This window comes from Chiloscyllium plagiosum, chromosome 38 (assembly GCF_004010195.1).
Source record: "Chiloscyllium plagiosum isolate BGI_BamShark_2017 chromosome 38, ASM401019v2, whole genome shotgun sequence".
Taxonomy (NCBI): Eukaryota; Metazoa; Chordata; class Chondrichthyes; order Orectolobiformes; family Hemiscylliidae; genus Chiloscyllium; species Chiloscyllium plagiosum.
In genome coordinates, this window is record NC_057747.1 from 21,476,590 (window position 1) to 21,498,947 (window position 22,358).

The 22,358-nt window shown below is 43.1% G+C and overlaps 1 protein-coding gene across 2 annotated transcripts in view; it reads right to left on the reverse strand.

Moving 5' to 3' along the window:
* zswim8 (zinc finger, SWIM-type containing 8) overlaps positions 1–22,358 on the reverse strand; it is a 194,682-nt gene that overhangs the window by 75,199 nt on the left and 97,125 nt on the right. Inside the window, exons 1-2 of one of the 2 annotated variants that reach the window (XM_043679074.1) lie at positions 21,152–21,319; positions 1,438–1,545 (exon numbers count right to left, since the gene is read on the reverse strand). In XM_043679074.1, coding sequence (XP_043535009.1) covers positions 1,438–1,545; positions 21,152–21,253 — 210 coding nt within the window. In that variant the 5' untranslated portion in view covers positions 21,254–21,319. Of the gene's footprint in view, positions 1–1,437; positions 1,546–21,151; positions 21,320–22,358 lie in introns of those variants that run through there. The other variant, XM_043679075.1, reaches the window with a different exon arrangement.

The window sequence follows — 22,358 nt, forward strand, 5'->3', positions numbered from 1 at the left end:
GCTGAACCAGCATTTGTTGCCCGTCCCTAGCTGCCCATGAGAATTAGCTTGAGTGAGGATGGAATGATTGTTTGGGACTCCTTTCACAGGGCAAAAGAACAACCCAATCATTCCACCTCAGACTTTCTCCTGAATGATTGAATTACTGAATAGGTACCAGCAGAAAAATGACTGGTGCAAAAAGCAAATGCAGATTTTATCTGGGATTTGACTTGGTCGTGTGACATGAGCTGGCGAAGAGGGTCAAAATTCTGACTCGGTCAGTCCTCTTCCTGCCAGCTCAAAAATACCATTCTTGTTGCATCAATACTTTGGGTTTTATTTCTGGGTTTTGGAACGTAACAGATTATAGAATGATGTTAAAATGCCGAACCACAAAGGAAAAAAGCTTTGATACAAATTTTGCCTGAAACTAAAGCAAAAAGTGATGTAACATTTGAAAGCGAAGACAGTGGGGTAGTAGTCACTGGACTAAAAATCCAGATAGGAGAAAGTGAGGACTGCAGATGCTGGAGATCAGAGTGGTGCTGGAAAAGTACAGCAGGTCAGGCAGCGCCCCAGGAGCAGGAAAATCAACCTTTTGGACAAAAGGGCTTTTCCAGCATCACCCTAATCTTGACTATTAATCCAGACTCCCAGACTAATGTTCTGGAGATATGGCTTCAAATTGCACCATGGCAGATGGTGAAAATCAAATTAAATTTTAAAATTATGGAATTCAAGGCTAGTCTAACGGTGACACTGTCGATCGCTGTAAAAACCCACAGAGTTCCCTCATTTCCTTTCCAGAAGAAAATCTGCCGTCCTTACCTGCAACTCCGGACCCACACCATTTTGAAACTGGCTGGAAAACAGCTGAGTTCAAGGGCAACTTGGGATGGGCAATAAATGCCGACCCAGCCCCGAACAAACTTTAAAAAAAATTATGGTCGGTTCTAATGCAATAGTTCCGTTCTCGTGCGATCTCGCGTTACTGGAACATCAAGCAATAGTCGCGCCATTTAAACTAATGGGGCCAGAATCACACCAGGTCAACACAGGTAAGGAAAGCTCATGTTCTACAAATAACAGTCTAAATTCTTCAATCGCATTAAAGCCAATTCGCGCTGAAGAAACACATGTTTTAGCAGAGCTGACTGTATTCAAAATTGTTTTACTGAACCAAATATGCTATATTCCAGCTTTTTCCACCTAAAATGGTGCCCTAAAATGATACATTGCATCTGCTCATAGATTTCCCAACATTTCGTATTACTTTCCAGTACATATCTGTGGCAAAGAGTATTTTTCTCAGTGGTGACTATTTTGACAAAGTTACAAGTCAAACATTTTACTCCGTAATTTTGTTTTTACAAACTAGTTTTATTCACTTATGAAAACAACCAAACCGTGTTGGTGTGTAAGTCCAATTCCTAAGGTTAGCCAGTAACTCCTCACCTGCTGAGGCAGCTCACTGATCAAATACTGGGCGAACTTTTGCAGCTGATCTCTCTGCAATCGGGAAAGCGATTCAGAAACTGGTGCACGCAAACACACCGCTGAGGCCTACAAAAAAAAACAAAGAGGTTATCATTCTCAAGTGGAAGATTCGAGAATACTCTGTGGTGACTTGATGGAAGGTAGGCCAGGAGGCATTTTACCAAATCACAATCTCTAAAGTGTGACGAGATGGAATACTGCGTTCAATTCTGATCTCCCAGAAATGTGTTGTTAAACTTGAAAGGGTTCAGAAAAGATTTACAAAGGAAGTTGTCACGGTTCGAGAGTTTGAGCTATAGGGAGAGGCTGAACAGGCTGGGGCTATTTTCCCTGGAGTGTTGGAGGCTGAGGAGTGACCTTATAGGCATTGATAAAATCATGATGGGCATGGATAGGGTCAATAGACAAGATCTTTTCCCCAGGGTAGGGGAGTCTAAAACTAGGGGGCATAGGTTTATGGTGAGAGGAAAAAGATTTAAAAGGGACCTAAGGGGCAACTTTTTCACAGCAGGTAATGATGCACTACCAGAGGAAGTGGTGGAGGCTGGTACAATTGCAACATTTAAAAGGCATGTGTGCGTTTTGGTTAAAGGGTATATGAAAAGGAAGGGTTTGGAGGGGTGTGGACCAAATTGGATTGGGATATCTGGTCGGCATAGACAAGTTGGACTGAAGGGTCTGTTTCTGTGCTGTACATCTCAGCTCGGGTGTACAGCACATCTCTATGACTCATTGTTCTGTAAGATAACTTTTGTTGAATTGATAATTTAAAATGAAATTTGCATCTACTTGAAATATCATTTGCCTATCAAATAATGTCAACTTGCACATATTTTAGTCAGTTTATTACAATAAAAACTGGGAATTCATGCTCTATTCTTATTTCCTTAGGAGCTGTGAGAAAATCCTTGCTTTAAAACAAAAATGATTGATCTCCAGAGGGGTTATAACATCATGTAGATAACAGCTCCCAATTTCACACAAATTCCCACAAACAGGAATGACACCCACAACCAGATATTCTGGTTTAGAGGATATGGACTAAACCACTGGGAGAAATTTCCTACCCTGCTCTAAAACAGTACCATTGGAGTTTTAGTTCTAGCTGATGCAAGTAGCAGACAGGAACTCTGTTTAATATTTAACATTCAAAAGGTGACACTTCTGACAGTGCAACAGTCTCTCAGAGCTGCAACTGAGGTAAGGTGCAGAATTCGCCTCCAGTTCTCACGTATGAGTCCACAATCTCCTGACTCAGTAGACAGTGTCAAAATGGTCAAAAAGGCCATAAGGCTTACCGAGTCATACAGCACAGAAACAGACCCTTTGGTCCAACCAATCCATGCTGACCAGATTTCCAAATTAAACTAGCCCCACCTGCCTGCTCCTGGCCCATATACCTCCAAACCTTTCCTATTCATGAACTTATCCAAATGTTGTAACTGTATAGAATCCACCACTTTCTCTAGATGTTCATCTCACAAACGCACCTCCCTCTGTGTAAAAAAAACCACCCCATGTCTTTTTAATTCTTTCTCCTCTCAGCTTAAAAATACACTCCCTAATCTTGAAAGCCCCCACCTCACAGAAAAAGACACCCGCCATTCACCTTATCTATACCCCTCATGGCCCCTCAACTTCCTAAGTCCAGTGAAAAATAGTCCCAGCCTATTTTTATAATTCAAATCCTCCACTCCTGGCAACATCCTGGTAAATCTTTTCTGAACCCTCTCCAGCTTAATAATATCCTTCCTACAACAAAGCGGCCAGAACTGGGCACAGTACTCCAGAACAGGCCTCACAATTTGAATTAGCTAGGATCTAAACGAAGGGCAGAATGGGTTCGAGAGCATTCCTGTGTTCACATGATAACAGTCTTATGTCCACTGTGATGGCGCAATTCAATCCCCTATCCCCCAAAACATTAGCTTGGATAACTGGAGACATTACCGCTATCCCTCCCCCTCTATTGATCTTCAGGATACCTGTGTAGCACAAACAAATTACTCAGTGTGATGATAAATCAACATATTGATCCTTTTTTGCAAATTATAAAGATGGCTGCCTCCAGTGTCAATGCAGTCAATGAGAGATGTCACATGACGGTGGCAGACATTTCTGCACCAGCAGAGGGGTTTAATGGCCTAAGTTACTCAGGAAGCAGCAATACTTGGAATCTAAATTGAGAAGGATGAATGTTTTAAAGGTTTTCCTGTGGCCAGAGGAAGTTTACCCAATAATTTGAAGCAGCTACAAGAGGCTATTATTGCTCCATCAGAAGGCAAACTCTCTCTCTCTGCAAACTTACAGAAAAAAAGACCCAATAAAGAAAAGCTGAAGAGGTCAGGATACCCTGGTCAGATCTGGCCATAATGCAAGGCTGACAATTAAATTGTCTGTAGGGACAAGGCTATGTTGTATTGCAAGCTATTATGGGCTGGCTATTGCCAGGTTAGGGTAATGTAGAGTGTCCAGTGACACAGCCTTTGAAGGACAATCACTGAATAGATTGTGCTTTTCTTACTATAGACTCAAAATTCTACTAAACAGTGATACAAATTTGCAAGGTCATTGGCAGAGACCATGCATCATTCTTTAAATCTCTGTCCTTGGAGAGAGTTATTTATCAGCAAGTGAGTAAGGTGATTAATAGAATGCTCTCCTTCACTACAAGGGGAACTGAACATAAAAGGAGGCATGTTATACTACAGTTATCATTGCTGAGACCATATCTCAAATACTATGCGCAGCTTTGATCTCCTTATTTAAGGAACAGTGCAGGAAGGTTGGAAGCAGTTCAGAGGAAGTTGCTGAAATTGATACAGGGCTTGTGTGGGTTGTCTTACGAGGAAAGACTGAGCTTTTTTGCACTAGGTTTCAGAAGAACAATTTTATTGAAGTTCCACAAGATCACAAGTGGTTCCAGCAAGGTGAATGTGGAAAAGATGTTTCCTGTGTGAGAGAGTAGAGAACTAGTGATGGAATGGTGGTGCAGCGGTTTGTATTGCTGCCTCACAGCACCAGGGACCCAGGTTCAATTCCAGCCTTGGGTGGTGTTTGCACATTCTCCCAGTGTCTGCGTGGGTTTCCTCCAGGTGCTCCGGTTTCCTCCCACAATCCAAAGATGTGTAGGTCAGGTAAATTGGCCATGCTAAATTGCCCGTAGTGTTCGGTGCGTTAGTCAGAGGGAAATGGGTCTGGGTGGGTTACTCTTCGGAGGGTCAGTGTGAACATGGTGGGCCAAAGGGCCTGTTTAGACACTGTTTTAAAATTAGGGGCTATCTTGTGGAGACAAAGATGAGATCATTATTCTTCTCTGAGCATTGTTCAACAACTGAACTCTGCCTCAGAAAATGTGGAGGGAGGGTCATGGAATATTTTTAAGATAGATTTCTCTTAGGCAAAGGTGTAGATGGGAATGTGAAAGACTACAGATTAGTCATGATCCTATCGAAATGGTGGAGCAACCACAAAAGGGGCTGAATGGTCTTTTTCTACTCCTATTTCATATGTTCATATGTATCTCGAGCAATCTGTCAAATGCATTAAATATCAAACAACCAAAGTGTGGAAAATCTCAAACACAACTAGTTTTCAAAACAAATATTAAAGAAAAACATAACACAATGCTGCCTGTTTCTACCTTGGATTTCACAAGTGCTCATTAATGGGAAGGATTCCTCTGTCAACACCATTGCTAGGGTGATATGGGTTGGGTACTGGCCCCCATAGATTAGCTCTCGTAACATATATCACAAAGGTTGTACTTTTGTTGAGATGGATGTCTTGAAATTTATTTAGAAAACTGACTATTGTCATTAATAGAACATCACAGACTCACACAATCTGGGTTTTGTGCTTACTGATATTACTGAACGTGATGAACATATAACTGACTTGAGACACTAAGCAAGGTCCATTAAACTGACTGAATACAGGCAGGTAACTGAAGACTGGAATGTGCTGAGATGTTATGTTAATGCCTTAAAGGTATCCTCCCTGTCCTGTCTGAAATCGATACAATAATAACAGTCCTAAACTGAACACAAACTTAAGTATTCACAGAGATCAGGAGAAAACAAGATAATTGTACTTATTTCCTCCCCACCTTTTGCCTCTTGATTTAGTATTTTTCAAATGCTATTAGTATGGTCTACCATGAAGACTGATACAAAGTATTTATTCAACTCGTTTACCAATTCCCGATTCCCCATTATTAATGCCCCAGACTCTTTGGCCCATCCTTTCCTTTTAACATATTTAAAGAAGCTCTTCCTGTCGACTTATATGTTACTTGCTAGTTTACCCTCCGCTTCCTCTCACCTTTTTTTTTGGAGGGGATAAATTATCTGATTTCTGAGGTTCCATGGTTAATATGTTAGCAAGGTTTAAATGAGATTGAAGAGAGAAAGGAAAATATCCAGTCCCATGGGAAGGTTCCTGATGAAGGGCTTATGCCTGAAATGTTGATTCTCCTGCTCCTCGGATGCTGCCTGACCTGCTGTGCTTTTCCAGCACTACACTCTTGACCCTGATCTCCAGCATCTGCAGTCCTCACTTTCCCCACGAGAAAGATATTCATTTTCAGAATCTGTGCTCTGCTTCCTCAAACATGTATTGTTATTCTGATGGAACGGTGAGCTGATGACCAGTTGTCAGACAACAACCCAAGACTTGGTTAAGTAAAAGCAAAGTCGCAGAAGACCATAGGACACTGTCTCATTAGAGAGAGAAGTAATCCATGGTGGTTTAACCTGAGGATCACCAAGCCTCAGGCGAGGGGGGACATTGAGAAGGCAAGTCCTTCATGGTAAACTCAGTCGGTGCAGGAGATGAACGCATGCTGTTGGCATCACTCACCAGCCATCCAGCCAACTGAGCGAACCAACCCCCAATTAGCCAGTCTTTTCCATGTGCCTTTGTGTGAGTGCATGCGAACGAGAGACAGAGAGAGAACATGGGGTCGGGGTGGCAAAGGTGGGGGAGAATTTTCCATTTTACTAGCACCTAGCAGCACACTCACAACAATAAAATCCCTTTGAAAAGTCTGAACTTCATGGTTTCCCCCAGAACAGTACTGTAAAAGGCATTAAACCAACCATTACTTATTGTACAGTTTATACAGGGACAATGCCAATCGTCTGAGGAGCCATTACTCTTTAACAGAATCTTTAATCTTGAGTTTGTTTTACAAATGCCTGTTAACAACCAGCTCCTTATGCTTTAAAAGGCCCAAAGGGAGGGAGATTAAGAGGAGAAAATGCAAAAACAAGGCTTGTTGTCCCCTAACATGTGGAAGGTTAAGGGCAATTTAATTACAGGTTTGGTCGGTATTCAGTAAGGTATGGAGAGAGTCAATGGTGACTTAGAGTCAGAGTTTGTGCGAAGATTTGTAGCTCAGGTGCTCGTTGTTGTGGTTCTGTTTTGTGGATGAATGCCATGCCTCTTGGAATTCCCTGGCTGTTCTCTGTCTGGCTTGCCCTATGATAGTAGTGTTGTCCCAGTCGAATTCATGTTGCTTGTTGTCTGCGTGTGTGGCTACTAAGGATAGCTGGTCAACGCTCTAGGGAAAAACAGCCCCAGCCTGTTCAGCCTCTCCCTATAGCTCAAATCCTCCAACCCTAGCAACATCCTTGTAAATCTTTTCTGAACCCTTTCAAGTTTCACAACATATTTCTGATAGAAAGGAGACCAGAATTGCACGCGATATTCCAACAGTGGCCTAACCAATGTCCTGTATAGCCGCAACATTACCCCCCAACTCCTGTACTCAATGCTCTGACCAATAAAGGAAAGCATACCAAACGCCTTCTTCACCATCCTATCTACCTGCGACTCCACTTTCAAGGAACTATGAACCTGCACTCCAAGGTCTCTTTGTTCAGCAACACTTCCTCGGACCCTACCATGAGTCCTGCTAAGATTTGCTTTCCCAAAATGCAGCATCTCGCATTTATCATTCCGCTGGTCAGAAGGCTAGGACAAGGGCACAAATTCTTGCAAGCAAAATCAGGACAATCAGGAGAGAGGTTAAGAAATACATCACATAACATTGTAATAAAAGGTTAGAACTCTCCCCCACAAAAAGTACACACTCGCACAATTATTCATTGACATCAGAAACCGATGGAGTTTTGCTACAAAGGGTTCAGGGGACTTGCAGTCAAAGCCAAAGACATAGGTCTGTCATGATCTCATTAAATAGCAAAACATACTCAAGGGCCTAAATCATAGAATCCCCAGTGTGGAGCAGGCCATTCAACCCATCAAGATCACATCAACCCTCTGAACAGCATCCCACCCAGACTCACCTCCCTACCCCTGTAACCCTGCATTTCACATGGCTAACCCTCCTAGACTGCACATCCCTGAACATAAACGGGGCAACTTTCCATTGCCAATCCACCTGACCTGCCCATCTTTGGCCCATGGGAAGAAACCGGAGCACCAAGAGGAAACCCACACAGACACGGGGAAAAGGTGCAAATTCTACACTGACAGTTGCCCAAGGCTGGAATCGAACCTGGGTCTCTGGCATTGTGAGGTAGTATTGCTAACCACAGAGCCACTGTGCTGTCTTTGAATGGCCTTTGCTTGTTCCTGTCTTCCCAACTACCATTACAGGCTGAGCGAGACGACTCTTTACTTTGATATCCTAAACTTTGCGTTCCAAAGAAAAGCGTCACTGGACTCAATGCTAATTCTGTTTCCCTCTCTCCAGGTGCTACTGAGTTTCTCCAGCACTTTTTGGTTTTAGTTGCTTGTATGGTTTTAACTTTTCCTGACAAAACAGAAACGTAGAACTATTTTCGGCACCTGAGGATATTATTCAGACATCTTGTTTGGATCAGGGAGCGAGAAAGAGTTTTCCGCAGCCCAGTCCATTCTCCGCCTCCTGATCCATAGTCCTCTGAGTTACAGTACGTCAGGGGAATATTCAAGTGTTCTTCTTAAGATGTAGGGTCATAGAGATGTACAGCATAGAAACAGACCCTTCGGTCAAACTCGTCCATGCCGACCAGATATCCTAAATTAATCCAGTCCATTTGCCAGCACTTGGCCTACATCCCTCTAAACTCTTCCTATTCATATTCCCATTCAGATGCCTTTTAAATGTTGTAATTGTATCAGCTTCCACCACGTCGTCTGGCAACTCATTCCATATATGCACCATCCTTTGTGTGAAAGAGTTGTCCCTCGGTCCCTTTTAAATCTTTCCCCTCTCACCCTAAACTTTTGCCCTCTAGTTCTGGACTCCCCCACCCCAGGGGGAGTTGACCATTTTCTCAGGCAATGCATTTTCTACATCCCGTGTTAAAAAAAAAACTCAACTCCTCTCCAGTCTTCATGTCAACTACTTTAAAAGTCTCTGTCTCTCTCCTATCGGTTTTTCCAATCCACTTTAGGCGCCTCATATTTTTACACAACTCATCGCTTCCAAAACGTACAAGCTCAAATGTATTGAATCTCTCCTCTGAATTACAAACTCTTCATTCCCAGTCTTGTAAGTCTCCCCAAAACCTGCTCAATAGTAATTGCATCCTTTGTTGTAACGTTCATGCCATCAATAACAGGGAAAAACATGTTACTAATGACTCAAAATATAGCAAATTATCAAACTGGTCCACGTGTCAAATCCAAAAGCCTGAGGCAGGGCCGAAGGTGGCAAAGGGGGAAAGAAACAAGGACAAAGCCGGGACTCCAGCTCCCACTCTCTCCTGGGCTGTCCCATCTCAATGATGTCCGGGTTGAGAACCAATCTGTCCTGGAAGACACCCAGCAAAAACCTGGGACATTGATTAGACATTTCTCTCAGACTGAGGGGCAGCTGAACACAGGGATGAATGCTGCCACGACAGCTGAACACAAGGGACCCTTGTGGTGCAGTGGTAGTGTCCTTGCCCTGGACCAGGGAGGCCCGGGTTCAAGTCCCTCCCTCTCCAGAGGTGTGTCATAACATCTCTCAAATAGGTTAGTATAGATAAAAAGGAGAAACAAAATTGAGAGCTGTACGCGATGCTCTTGTAGCACAGTGGTAGTGTCCTCGCCTTTGGCCCAGGAAGCCAATGTTCAAATGCCACTGGTTTCAGAGGTGTGTAATAACATTGCTAAGCTGGTTGGTTAGAAAACAGGCTCAAAAAAATTGCAAGGGCTATACACAGGACTCTTGTGGTGCAGTGGTAGTGATCCAACCCCTTGAACAGGTGGCCTAGGGTCAAGTCTCAACTGCTGCAGAGTGTGCAATAACATCTCTGAACAAGTTGATTCGAAAAACAGGTAGGGAGGAGAAAAAGAAATGAGAGCTATGGACATGGCTGTTGGAGCACAGTGTGTGAATAACACCTCTAACCAGATTGATTTCGGAAATAGCTGTGTTTTAAGTACGATTCTGGGCGGTTTCACTTTAACCTTGCGACTGTTCATTTGGCCACAGCAGGCAAGTATCCTGGTCTGTTACCTCAGGGGACATGCGTTCCTTTGGCACAAATTCCACCGCAGTATTTTGTACCAGAACCCAGAGTGAATCAGACTACCTCTTGTGGAGAAGTGGTAGCGACCTTAACCCTGGCCCAGGAGAACCGGGTTCAAGTCCCACCTCCTCCAGAGGTGCGTAATGATCTCTCTGGACAGAGTAATTGGAAAAAAACAGCTCAAACTATCACAGAAAGCACGCAGAGATATACCACGTGTCTTTCTCATGATCACAAAGAGCCTTTAGTTCTACAAAGCAATCTAGGTCAGCAGTGTCCTTGCATTTCAGGGTTGGACATGGATGTACGATGGAGTTATTAATCCACGCAGATTTCACATTGCTCGTGCAAACAGACCTCGACATTCAGCTTTATACTTTGACCATTCGAGGGTCATCAATGGAATGCTGAGCCTTTACAAATCCCCACACCCGCAAAACTCAAACCGATACAGGCAAAGACCCCTAAACACATTGAAAAACAAGTGGGCAATACCACCAGGGCTTTATCCGGAGGCTCACTGATGATGTCCTCTAGTATGGTGACAAAACGTCTGAAAACAAACCTTCCAGCTCAGCGAGCAAACCTACATCCAGATACAGGCACTGGACTGAGTGACTGGCCTATCACAGGAATCTGCATGCAGTCCTCTCCAGTCCAGAAAGGTCTGTTCCAAATTCAAATACCACTCCCTTCACATTATATTCATCCCTCAACGACAAATCCAACTTAAATCCCATATTCATGTCAATTACAGATGGTCATCGGACACAATGATCGAGCCCCAATTCAGAAGAGGAAACGGTCACCTCTCCCTGGTCTGGCTGGGACTCCAAATGTCCCCCGTGGATACGGATAAAAAGAAATTGCTGCTTTGCCAGGCATCTCCCACTCTTTCAGCATGAATATTTGATAAAAATTCAGATATGGTGCCACATAAACAACTCAAGTTGATTTAAGAAGGTTTCTCGAAGGGATTAAACACAGTGACTGAGGGAAGGCGGTGCTCAGAGCTGACAGATTTACAGGGTCAGCCTTTTTTAAACTGTGTTCCAGCACACTGGATTATTCAATTACTGAAAGGCACTCTGACCTCAACAGAGGGACACAAGATACAGAACAGAGCAAATAATCATAAATTAGCCTGCACTTGGATCCCATGACACGAAGATTCCAAATGCAATATTTGACTCTCACTAAAGCAGAAACTTGCTGCTGAATCAAGTGAAAAACAAAAAGTTGGAAAAGGAGTAAACTGTTTCATTTCCAATCCCTTCACTGAAGAAGCTTTGAATCAAAGGTTATTTTTAAAGCTTTTTTGGGGAAGGGGAGTGAAGGCAAGTTTTGAAAACTATTAAATTTGTCTGTGTTACATTGAACTTCCTGTACAGGAAGAACTACACACGACTGCATCTTCTTTTCAGTCATTGCGCACTACAAGTTAATTTTGTCTGCTTCAGGTAAAAGGTGAAGGTGAATCGAGTGCAGATTTGAACCCAATAAAAATCTGGAATTACAAGTCTGAACACCATTGTTGTTTGCCAGAAAAACCCATCTGGTCCACCAATGACCTTCAGAGAGGGAAATGGCCACCCTTACCCGGTCTGGCCTGCATGTGACACCTGACTCATAACAATGTGTTTGCCCTCTGATATGGAAAATAAATGCTGACCTAGGCAGCAATACCCTCATCCCATGAATGTGTTTAAAAAAAAAAGTCAAGGCACACCAAGCAGTTTATGATTCAAAATTCAGCCACTAGATGGTGCAGGGGCAGAGACTGAGAACTGGCAGAAATTACTTTTTGACCCTGGTCATCTTAAAAAAAAGAATTAAATGACAATTGAAAGTCCAGGCAATTACATTTGCTGGGGGGGAATTAAATGCTAAATAGTGCAAGGAAAGGATAGGGATACAGGCGTGGAGTGGCAGCTCCTGAATTGACCCAACAGTGACAAATGGGATCAGTTACCTCCTTTATGTTGCAACATAGAAACGCCAAGCCAAGGAACATACAAACTCTCCCAACAACGGAACTGTAACGATGAGTTTGAACAGCTTTGGCAGGAACCTTGCAGGATAAATACACCAGCACCTTGTGCATTTCTGAATTGCTCTGGGGAGGCAAAGATGTGATTATTCTGAAACAGAATTCAGCAGCAGCATGAACAGGCAGGAGATAGAGGGATATGGACCGTGTGTAGGCATTTGAAAATCCATGTGCATTTGAAAATACACATTTTAGTTTGCACATGCATAAGGAGGAGTATTGTTGATCTGCCAGTGGGATTGCCCACTTTGGAGAGAGGTGGATGGAGAGATTCCCACTGGCCTGACTAAACCTTTAGTCCCCTGTCACAATATCTCAAATGGCTCAGACTTACTGCTTCAGGGAATCCTCTTGCAGCATTTAAATGCAGCGAAAGCACAACATAAATAAAATCTGCAGTTGCATTAGCCCCCAGAACAGACCAGGTCCCTTTGCTCAGTCCATTGAGATTTTGCGTTTCTTTATTTTACAGAGTTGACCAAATTCATTTTTGCCAACTGCGGCACCAGCATTTTAACTGATGATCTGTAGGCCTTGAATACGGGGTCATTCCAGTTTTTAAGAAAGAGTTAGATATAGTTCTTACAGCTATAGCAATCAAAGGGAATGGAGGGAAAGTGGGAACAAGGTAATGAGTTGAATAATCAGCCATGATTATATTGAATGATGGAACAGACCCGAGGGGCCAAATGGCCTGCTCCCATTTGTGTTTTCTAAAGAACGTAAAACAGTACAGCACAGGAACAGGCCCTTCAGCCCACCATGGCTGTGCCAACCATGATGCAATTCTAAAAAATAATCCTATCTGACTGCACATGGTCCGTATCCCTCTATTCCCTCCTGCTCATGTGTCTGTCTAAATGCCCCATAAATGTTACTATCATATCTGCTTCTCCACCTCATCTGGCAACGTGTTCCAGACACCTGCCACCTTCTGTGTAAAAAACGGGCCTCGTACATTTCCTTTAAACTATTCCTCCTCACCTTGAATTGCTTCTCTATAGTGTTTGCCCTTGGGGGAGAAGGACTCTGACTATCCCCCCCTTTCCATGCCTCTCATAATTTTATACACTTGTCAGGTCACCCCTCAGCCTCCAACACTCTAGTGAAAAAAATCCAAGTTTGTGCAACCTCTCCTTCGAGCTAATACACTCCAATCCAGGCAGTATCCTGGTAATTCTTTTTTGCACCCTCTGCAAATCCTCCACATCCTTCCCATAGTGCGGTGACCGGAACTGCACACAATACTCCAAAAGGTGGCCTAACTGAAGTGTTATAGAGCTGCAACATGATTTGCCAACTTTCTGAAACTCAGTGCCCAACCAATGAAGGCAAGCATGCCATAGGCCTTCTTTACCACCTTATCCACTCACTTGCACCCCAAGATTCCTCTGTATATCAATGCTCCTAAGGGTCCTGCTATTTATTGTGTACTTTCTTCTTGCATTTGACCTCCCAAAATGCAACACTTTACCTTTGTCCAGATTAAAACTCCTTCTGCCATTTCTCTGCCCAGCTTTCCAACGGATCTATATCCTGCTGTATCCTTTGACAGCCTTCCTCACTATCCAAAACTCCTCCAACTTTCAAAAGATTAAACAGTTCTATAAAAGAATGAGGAGGTAGGGGGCTATGTTTTGTGTTTCTAACAGTGCTCGAGACTGGACCAGTGACTGACAAATTCTATTTTGATGGGAGAAATTTGCAACTTATAGAGTCATAGATTCACACAGCACAGACAGAGATCCTTTGAACCAACCAGACCATGCCGACCATAATCCCAAACTAAACTAGTCCCACCTGCCTGCTCCTGGCCGATATACTTCCAAACATTTCCTGTACATCTACTTATCCAAATATCTTTTGAACATTGTAACTGTACCCGCATCTGTCACCTCCTCTGGGAGTTCATTCCACACACAAACAATTCTGTAAAAAAAAATTGCCCCTTGTATCTTTTTTAAACCTTTCGCCTCACACTTTAAAAACATCTCCCCTAGTCTTAAATCGCCCACCTATGGGAAAGAGCCTTGTCATTTACCTTATCTATATCCTTCAGTTTTTTTTAAAATATATACGTATAAAATATATATATAATATTATATGCCTCCTTTTCAAACATTGACTTCACAGCCATATCTTTAATCTCCCATTAAGGTTTACATTATCACCCATCTACCAACATTTCCATTTGTAATCGATCCATTCCAGTGTAAAAGTGGAACATTACGATCTTCTATCTCATTGACGTCCCTTCACCCTCAAACCTTATCCTGACTCATGGTGAAAAATTCAGGTTGAGAAACTAATTCCTTGAGCTGTTTCTGAAAAAAAAAAGCCAACCCGAGGATTGGCTACTTAGGAAGGTAGTGTGATGTTAAGGTTAGAGCTAGCTTTTTCAATGGTGATTTTAGGAAGTATTCCTTCATACAGAGGCTAGTGGGAATGTGGAACTCATTGTGACTGGGAGTCAACTGAAAATTCAAAATGGAGACAGATGGGATTTGGCTGGGTCAATGTCATGGGACCAAGGTGAGCAAATGGAAATGTTTTTGGAAGATGGTGCTATAGAGGCAATGTCACTAATTCAGGCCAATATACTGGGGTTTAAGGGTTCAAATCCCACTACTGCTGAGACTTAAATTGATTCTTTTTTTAAAACCTAGAACAGCGTTAGTCACAGTAATTATGAAACTAGCACCCATTGTTGTAAAACTGACCTGATTCTAATATCCTCCGCGGAAAGAAATCAGTCATCTTCACTTGGTCTGTATGGTGTAGTGGATTCTTAAACTTCACTGAAGCATAGGAGGTTGTGTGGCGTCCTTATAGAAGTTTATAAAATAAATGAGGGATATAGATAGGGTTAATGGTAGTTGTCTTTTCCCTAGCATGGGGGATTTCAAGTCCAGGGGACACATTGGTGAGAGGAGAGAGATTCAAAAAAGGCATGGGGGGGGGGTGGAAAATGGTTTTGTTGTTTTTACACAGAGCATGTTCACTTGTGGAACGAACTTCCAGCAGGAGTGTGGTGGATATGGGTACAATTACAACTTTTAAAGGACATTTGGATAAATACATGACTAGGAAAGGTTTGGGATGACAAGGGCCAGGAGGAGACAGGTAGGACTAGTTTAGTTTAGGATTATGTTCAGTACAGACTGGTTGGGCCACAAGGTCTGTTTCCATATTGCATGACTATGTCTTGTAAAGGCAATCAGGGATTGGCAACAGATACTGACACCTATAACTCACGACCAAATCAAAAACAAAGGCAGAAAACTTGAGGGGCTGAATGGCCTGATCAAATTCCTAATTTCCCTCCAGGGCCTAAACCAGAAGGGAACATGCAGTAAAATAAACAGTAGGTCTATGACAAGAATGGGGCATGATACTTTGAATGCCTTGCCTTTATCAAACTCTGTCTATTGATGAGGAGAAAGTGAGGACTGCAGATGCTGGTGATCAGAGTTGAAGAGTGTGGTGCTGGAAAAGCACAGCCAGTCAGGCTGTCCTGATGAAGAACTTATGCTTGAAACGTTGTCTCTCCTGCTCCTCGGATGCTACCTGACCGGCTGTGCTTTTCCAGCACCACACTCTTCAACTCTGTCTATTGATGACTATGTAACAAAAATACCATTTCTAAAGGTCTTTCAGATGCTGACTGTCCTGCCAGACATTTTCAGCATCTTCCATTTATATATTACATATGACTGAAACAAGGACAGAAATTGTTGGAGAAACTCAGCAGGTATGGTAGCATCTGTGGAGACAGAAACAGAATTAACGTTTCGAGTCCAGTCACCCCTTGTCAGAATCATACATGAAGTTCTAAAGAAGGGTCACAAGTCCTGCAACATTAACTCTGCTTTTGACTCTCTTCACAGACGCTGCCAGAGCTGCTGAATTTCTCCAGCAATTGCTGCTTTTGTTTCAGGTTTCCAGCATCCACAGTTCCTCGTTTTGTCTTTAAATGGGGATCTGGATGAAGAGACGGTTTTGAGCTTCTCCACAGACCCTTTTTAAAACTCACCAACGCACAAATCTCCAGAGTCAAGTGCTGATCTGGGACAAGATGGATATACTCCAGATGTCCATTCTTCAGTCCAAAGATGCGTAGGTTAGGTGGATTGGCCATCGTGTTCAGGATTGTGCAGATTAGGTGGGTTAGCCCTGGGAAATGCAGGGATAGGATGGGTCTGAGTGGGATGCTCTTCAGAGGGTCAGTGTGGACCTGATGGGCCGAATGGCCTGCTTTCACACTGTAGGGATTCTATGATTCTACAAGTGCCTTCTGTAAACATGCTAGTTATCATTTCCTAGCACTATTGGAACAAGCAGTGTTGGTCTTGGAGTTGCATTTATATAGCACTTCTCACAAGGTAATATGTTCCTAAGGCAGCATTTTCACACCAGATTTGACAAGTGAGCCATTCGAGATGAAATGAGGACGGGTGTCTACAGGCTGAGGTAACCAGGTAGATCTTAAGGGGACATCATAACAGGAGAAAGGGAAAAAAAGTGTAAAACAACAGAGAGGTTTAAACAGGGATTTCCAAACCCAGGGAGGTGAAGGCATTGGCACAATCTGAATACTAAACATGGAGATAAAATACTGAAACGACAGATCCATCAGCCATTCCCTCAGTCAACATCCACATCTGCTCACTTACAAGTAGCTCCTTCTGACTGTATTCCCCACTTGGTCTCATTTAGAGCAGGGACTGGAGGGAGCATTAATTCAGACTTTAACTCTGAGCTGGGGGGGGGTCAAGGGAAAACTGAAACACAGCTGGCGAAGCAATGACAGATCCTCAACAATGAGAGCACTGGGAGCCAGCTCTCTAAAAACAAACACACTGTAAAAGCTAAAAGTATAACCCCTGGGCAGAGACAGCACTGAAGAACAGCCCTGGACCAACATACTGCACTGCATTAAGGGCTTTGTGAAGAGATTCGAAAATGCTCCCATTGTACTGTTTAGGGCTCAGGCTTAAACTGGAGTGGAGAGCTTTGCTGCACGTGCAATTATTTCATCTTCAATCCTCACACACACAACACCAAAGACTTCTGAGTTACAAGTGAGAGCAATATTGACATCACAGGGCAACAAGACATCAGAGAACGGCAGCACGGTGGCTCAGTGGTTAGCACAGCTGCCTCACAGTGCCAGGCACCCGGGTTCAATTCCACCCTCAGGCAACTGTCTGTGTGGAGTTTTCACATTCTCCCCGTGTCAGAGTGCTCCGGTTTCCTCCCACAGTCCAAAGATAGGCAGGTCCGGTGGATTAGCCATGCTAAATTGGCACATAGGATGTGCAGGTTAAGTTGGTTAGCCTGGGAAATGCAGGGTTACAGAGATGGGGTGGGTCTGACTGGGATACTCTTCAAAGGGGTCAGTGCCTCCTCAATGGGCTGAATGGCCTGTCTTTGAACGGTAGCGATTTTAAGCTCCTGATTAAAACAATCGCTGGTGGGGCAAGGGAGTGAGAGGGTCATATAGCCAAAACAATTGGAAAGAAAATGTGATATGCAGTAGGAAGGGGAATAATTATGTTGTTATCTTAAATCCCCTTTCCCCCTCCCCCACCCATCACGAGTGCCATGTTCTTACTAAAGGGTATGTGGGGGGGGGGGGGAGATTGAGTATTAAAAAGTTGCAATACTTTGTGTTTGAATTGAACGTGAAACCACTAATATATGTCACGACACCATTATTAAATGTCACAACATGGATAATGGTGCCAAAGCTCTTAAGAAGATATACTGCTGTACATTTAATGTTGGCACTAATCCTACATTTCAGCTTTATGCGGCTAAGGAATTTTCAAATTCACTGCCCATGGGTCAGATTCACTCCCGTGATTTACACTTGGTTTGGAATCATCATACAAGCTGAACACAACAGATTAAAAAAAAATCATTTTCTCCACCAGTACTGGTGTCCCTCAAAACTTGGGTCCTATTTGTTTCACTACATTTCCCATTTAAACACGCAACTTTGCAACTATGGCAACATAAACAACATGTCCATTCCAGAATATCTGCCAGGTCAGCCTTAGTCACCCTCTCAAAATGTTACTTTGAAGTTGCAACTTATCAACAGCTTGAAATTGACCAGCAGGCTGGTCTAACATGCCCACTCTATCATGAACAAACACGTTTTCACTTCCTGCTCATGTAAACATCCTGCCGACAACCACCAACTGTGGCAGCACAGTGACTCAGTGGTTAGCACTGCTGCCTCTCAGCACCAGGGACCCGTGTTCGATTCCAGCCTTGGGTGAACGCCTGTGTGGAGTTTGCACGTTCTTCCCACATCTGCGTGGGTTTCCTCCAGGTGCTCCGGTCTCCTCCCACAGTCCAAAGATGTGCAGGTTAAGTGGATTGGCTGTGCTAAATTGCCCATAGTGTTCAGGGATGATTCCACTGATCAATCGCAGGGAGAGAAAGCATGAGTTCACTGGAATCTGCTTTCTCAAACTCCCCAGCCCACAAACCATACAGGACTTCAAACAGAGATCTCTGGAGTCTAACAGTCTCCAAGGATGTCCCTAGGGTCACCAAAGCCTTCAAACTTTAGACATGTTTCCTGCATTAATTGGCTGACCTCTAATTTCCTCAGCCCTTACAATTCCCAGTGGCAGTGGGACCTTCAGCTACCAAGGCTCTAAAACTCTGGAATTCCAAAACTAAACATTGCATCTCAGACTAACCCACGACCTCGAAAATACTCCATCAAACCCTACCCACCTTCCCGGCTAAGTTTTTGGCCATGGTTCCTAATATGTGGTTTGGAATCAAATGTTGACTGATACCCACTTTTGTAGAGTCATAGAGTTATACAACACAGAAACGGACCCTTTGGTCCAACTCGTCCATGCTAACCAGGTTTCCCAAATTAAACAGGTCCTACTTGCCTGCGTTTTGCCCATATCTCTCTAAAACTTTCCTATTCACGTACTTGTCCAAATTTCTTTTAAATGTTCGAACTGTACCTGTATCTACCACTTTCTCTGACAACTCATTCTACATACGAACCACCCTCTGCGTGAAAACGTTGCCCCTCGGGTCCTTTTTGAATCTTTCTCTTCTCAACTCAAAATTGTGCCCTCCATTTTTGAACCTTATCGATGTCTCTTATGATTTTATAAACCTCTATAAAGGTCAACCCTTAGCCTCTGATGTTTCAGGGAAAACTCCCAACCTATCCAACCTCTCCGTATAACTCAAACCTACCAATCCCAGTAACAACCTTGTAAATCTATTCTGAACTCTCTCCAATTTAATAAAATCCTTTGCATAGCAGAGCAATCAGAATTGTACACAGTAATCCGAAGTGGCTTCACCGAAGTACTGTCAACTGCACATAACATCCCAACTCTCATACTCAATGGTCTCAGCAATGAAGCTGAAAATGTGTTGCTGGAAAAGTGCAGCAGGTCAGGAAGCATCCAAGGAACAGGAGAATCGACGTTTCGGGCATAAGCCCTTCTTCAGCCCTCCTCTCAGCAATGAAGACAAGCATGATAAATGCCTTCTTTACCACTATCTACTTGTGATGCAACTTTCAAAGAATTATGTACCTGAACCTCTAGGTCTCTCTCTATTTGACAACATGCCCAGGGTCTTATCATTAACTGTATAAATCCTGCCTTTGTTTGTAACAGCTCACATTTATCTAAATTAAACTTCACCTGCCACTCCTCAGCCTATTGGCCCAATTGATCAAGATACCTTTGCAATCTTAGATAACCTTTTTCACTCTCTATTATACCACCAATTTTGGTATCATCCACAAATTTACTCACCACACTACCTATATTCTCATCCAAATCATTAATGTAAGTGACAAACCGCACTAACCCCTGTGGAACATCACTGGACACAGGGCTCCAATCTGAAAAACAACCGTCCACCATTACACCCTGAATCCTACCATCAAGCCAACTTTGGATCCAATTGGCAAGCTCCCCTGAATCCCACGTGATCTAACTTTACTAACCATTCGACCATGTGGAACCTTCTCAAAGGCCTGACTGAAGTCCACATAGACAACGTCTATCGCTCTTCCCTCATCTATCTTCTTGGTCACACCCTCAAAAACTCAATTAAGTTTGAGAGACATGATTTCCCATGCACAAAGTCATGACGACTATTCCTAATCATTCCTTGCCTCTCTAAATGCACGTAAATCCTGTCTCTTAGAATCCCTTCCAACAACTTACCCAACACTGACATCAGGTTGACTAATCCATATTCCCAGGCTTTTCCTTGCAGCCTTTCTTAAATAAAAGCACAACATTAGCCACCCTCCGTCTTGTTGAGCATTTTGAGACAATGTGCTACACTGAAAAGGCGCTACGCAAATGCAAGTTGCTGTCTGTCATCTAGAGGAGAAGCCCTTCTGAGGAAACAAAAAGTCCATTTGAATTGAATCAGAACACTAATTAATTATGCAGATGTTGGGGACAAAGGAAGTAGAAAAGGATAATAAAGTTTTTACTCGTGGAAATATAAAAAAGATAAAAATAAAATAACAGAAGTTAAATCTACATTTCTTCCTTCTCAGAAGAATTAAGGCATGAAAAGTCGGAGTGTTCAAGAGAAGTGACAATTTACTTTGCAGCCTTCTTGTTGGCTGTGCCAGCAGTTTCTAAGAATAAGATACAGAGGTAGAGTAGGCCATTCAGCCTAGCGGGCCTGCTCTATCATTCAATGAGATCACAGCTGATCGGATAATTATCAATTCGACTTTCCTGTATTTTTTCCAATTCCCTTGTTGAATACAAATCTGCAGCTTTTAACATACTAACAACCCAGCCTAGACAGCCCTCTACGATAAAGAATATCACAGAATTATTATAAAAAGGGTATGCTCGCAGATCTGAACACAAGAAAATTGCTATTTCGGGTTCTTACTGCAGGGCAAGGCAGGGGACAACTCAACTGCTTCTTGAAAGCTTGGGGCAAAAGAGATTCACTACTGACAGAATTTCCAACCTGTGTTCATTGGTTGAAGAGAAAGCCATCATTCCTTCAAAATCCTGACTCGCTTGCACCAGTGGGAAATGCAATTTGCCAAAATATCCCCCGCTTCTATCCAGACTTAAAACATTGAAGCAAACATCAAAATTTCCACCATACTCACGTTGTGTATTCTGAAGAGACAGAGAGCGACCACATGAGCACACCATTTCGCCCCAGCTCCACAGGTACAGCTACATGAGGTTATCCGACATCGGTCAAACATCACAGCCACGTTGAACGCCCCTTTAGCTTGAGCAGTCTGCGGAGGAACCACGGTGGCACTCAAATGAAATCCTGTTTTTGGGGAAGGGGAGCGAGATTTGATCAGTGCTCATGCGATAATACACACACAAACTTTACAAAATTACAAAACTTTGTTCACTACTTTATCTGAATGATCACCGATGAATCACTGATTATCATCTGTTCATGTAGGTATTTAATTACATTCTTAGTAGCACTTAAAAAGAACCCTTCGATGCTACAAAGTGGCACATGATGCTAAATTGCAGCTACGTTAGAGTATTGAGGCATTGGAAAATTTTCAACACTGCGTTTCAAATATACATCATTTATGAAAAGCCGGCAGGGATTGGAAAAACTCAAATTTTCTGAAAGATTGATTGAGTGATCGATGAGCCATTTTTTTTGTTCTGCATGGGCCCCATCTGGAAGATGCTTACATACACAATTTAAGCTCTTTCAGAGAAGGGGAAAAAAATTCTCAAGGTCTTTAAACAGCATATACACCCCCTGCGTTCATAGAGTCATAGAAATATACAGCACGGAAACAGACCCTTCGGTCCAATTCGTCCATGACGACCAGATATCCTAAATTAATCTAGTCCCATTTGCCAGCACTTGGCCCATATCCATCTAAACCCTTCCTATACATATACCCATCCTGATGCCTTTTAAATGCTGTAATTGTACCAGCCTCCACAACTTCCTCTGCAGCTCATTCCATATACACACCACCCTCTGTGTAGAAAAGTTGCCCCTTCGGTCCCCTTTAAGTTTTTCCCTTCTCACTCTAAACCTCTAGTTCTGGACTCCCCAACCATCAAGGTGTACAGCAGGAAACACACCCTTCAGCCCGCATCTGAAAAGGTCGAAAAAATGATTTACAAGGCTATTACTGAGTCTAGAGGATTTGAGTTATAAGGAGAGGCTGGATAGACTGCAGCATAGGAGATAGAGGTTTATAAAATCACAAGGGACATGGATAAGGTGAATAGCCAGGGTCTTTTCCTCAGGGTAGGGGAGTCCAAAACTAGAGGGCACAGGTTTAAGGTGAGAGGGGAAAGAATTAAAAGGGACCTAAGGGG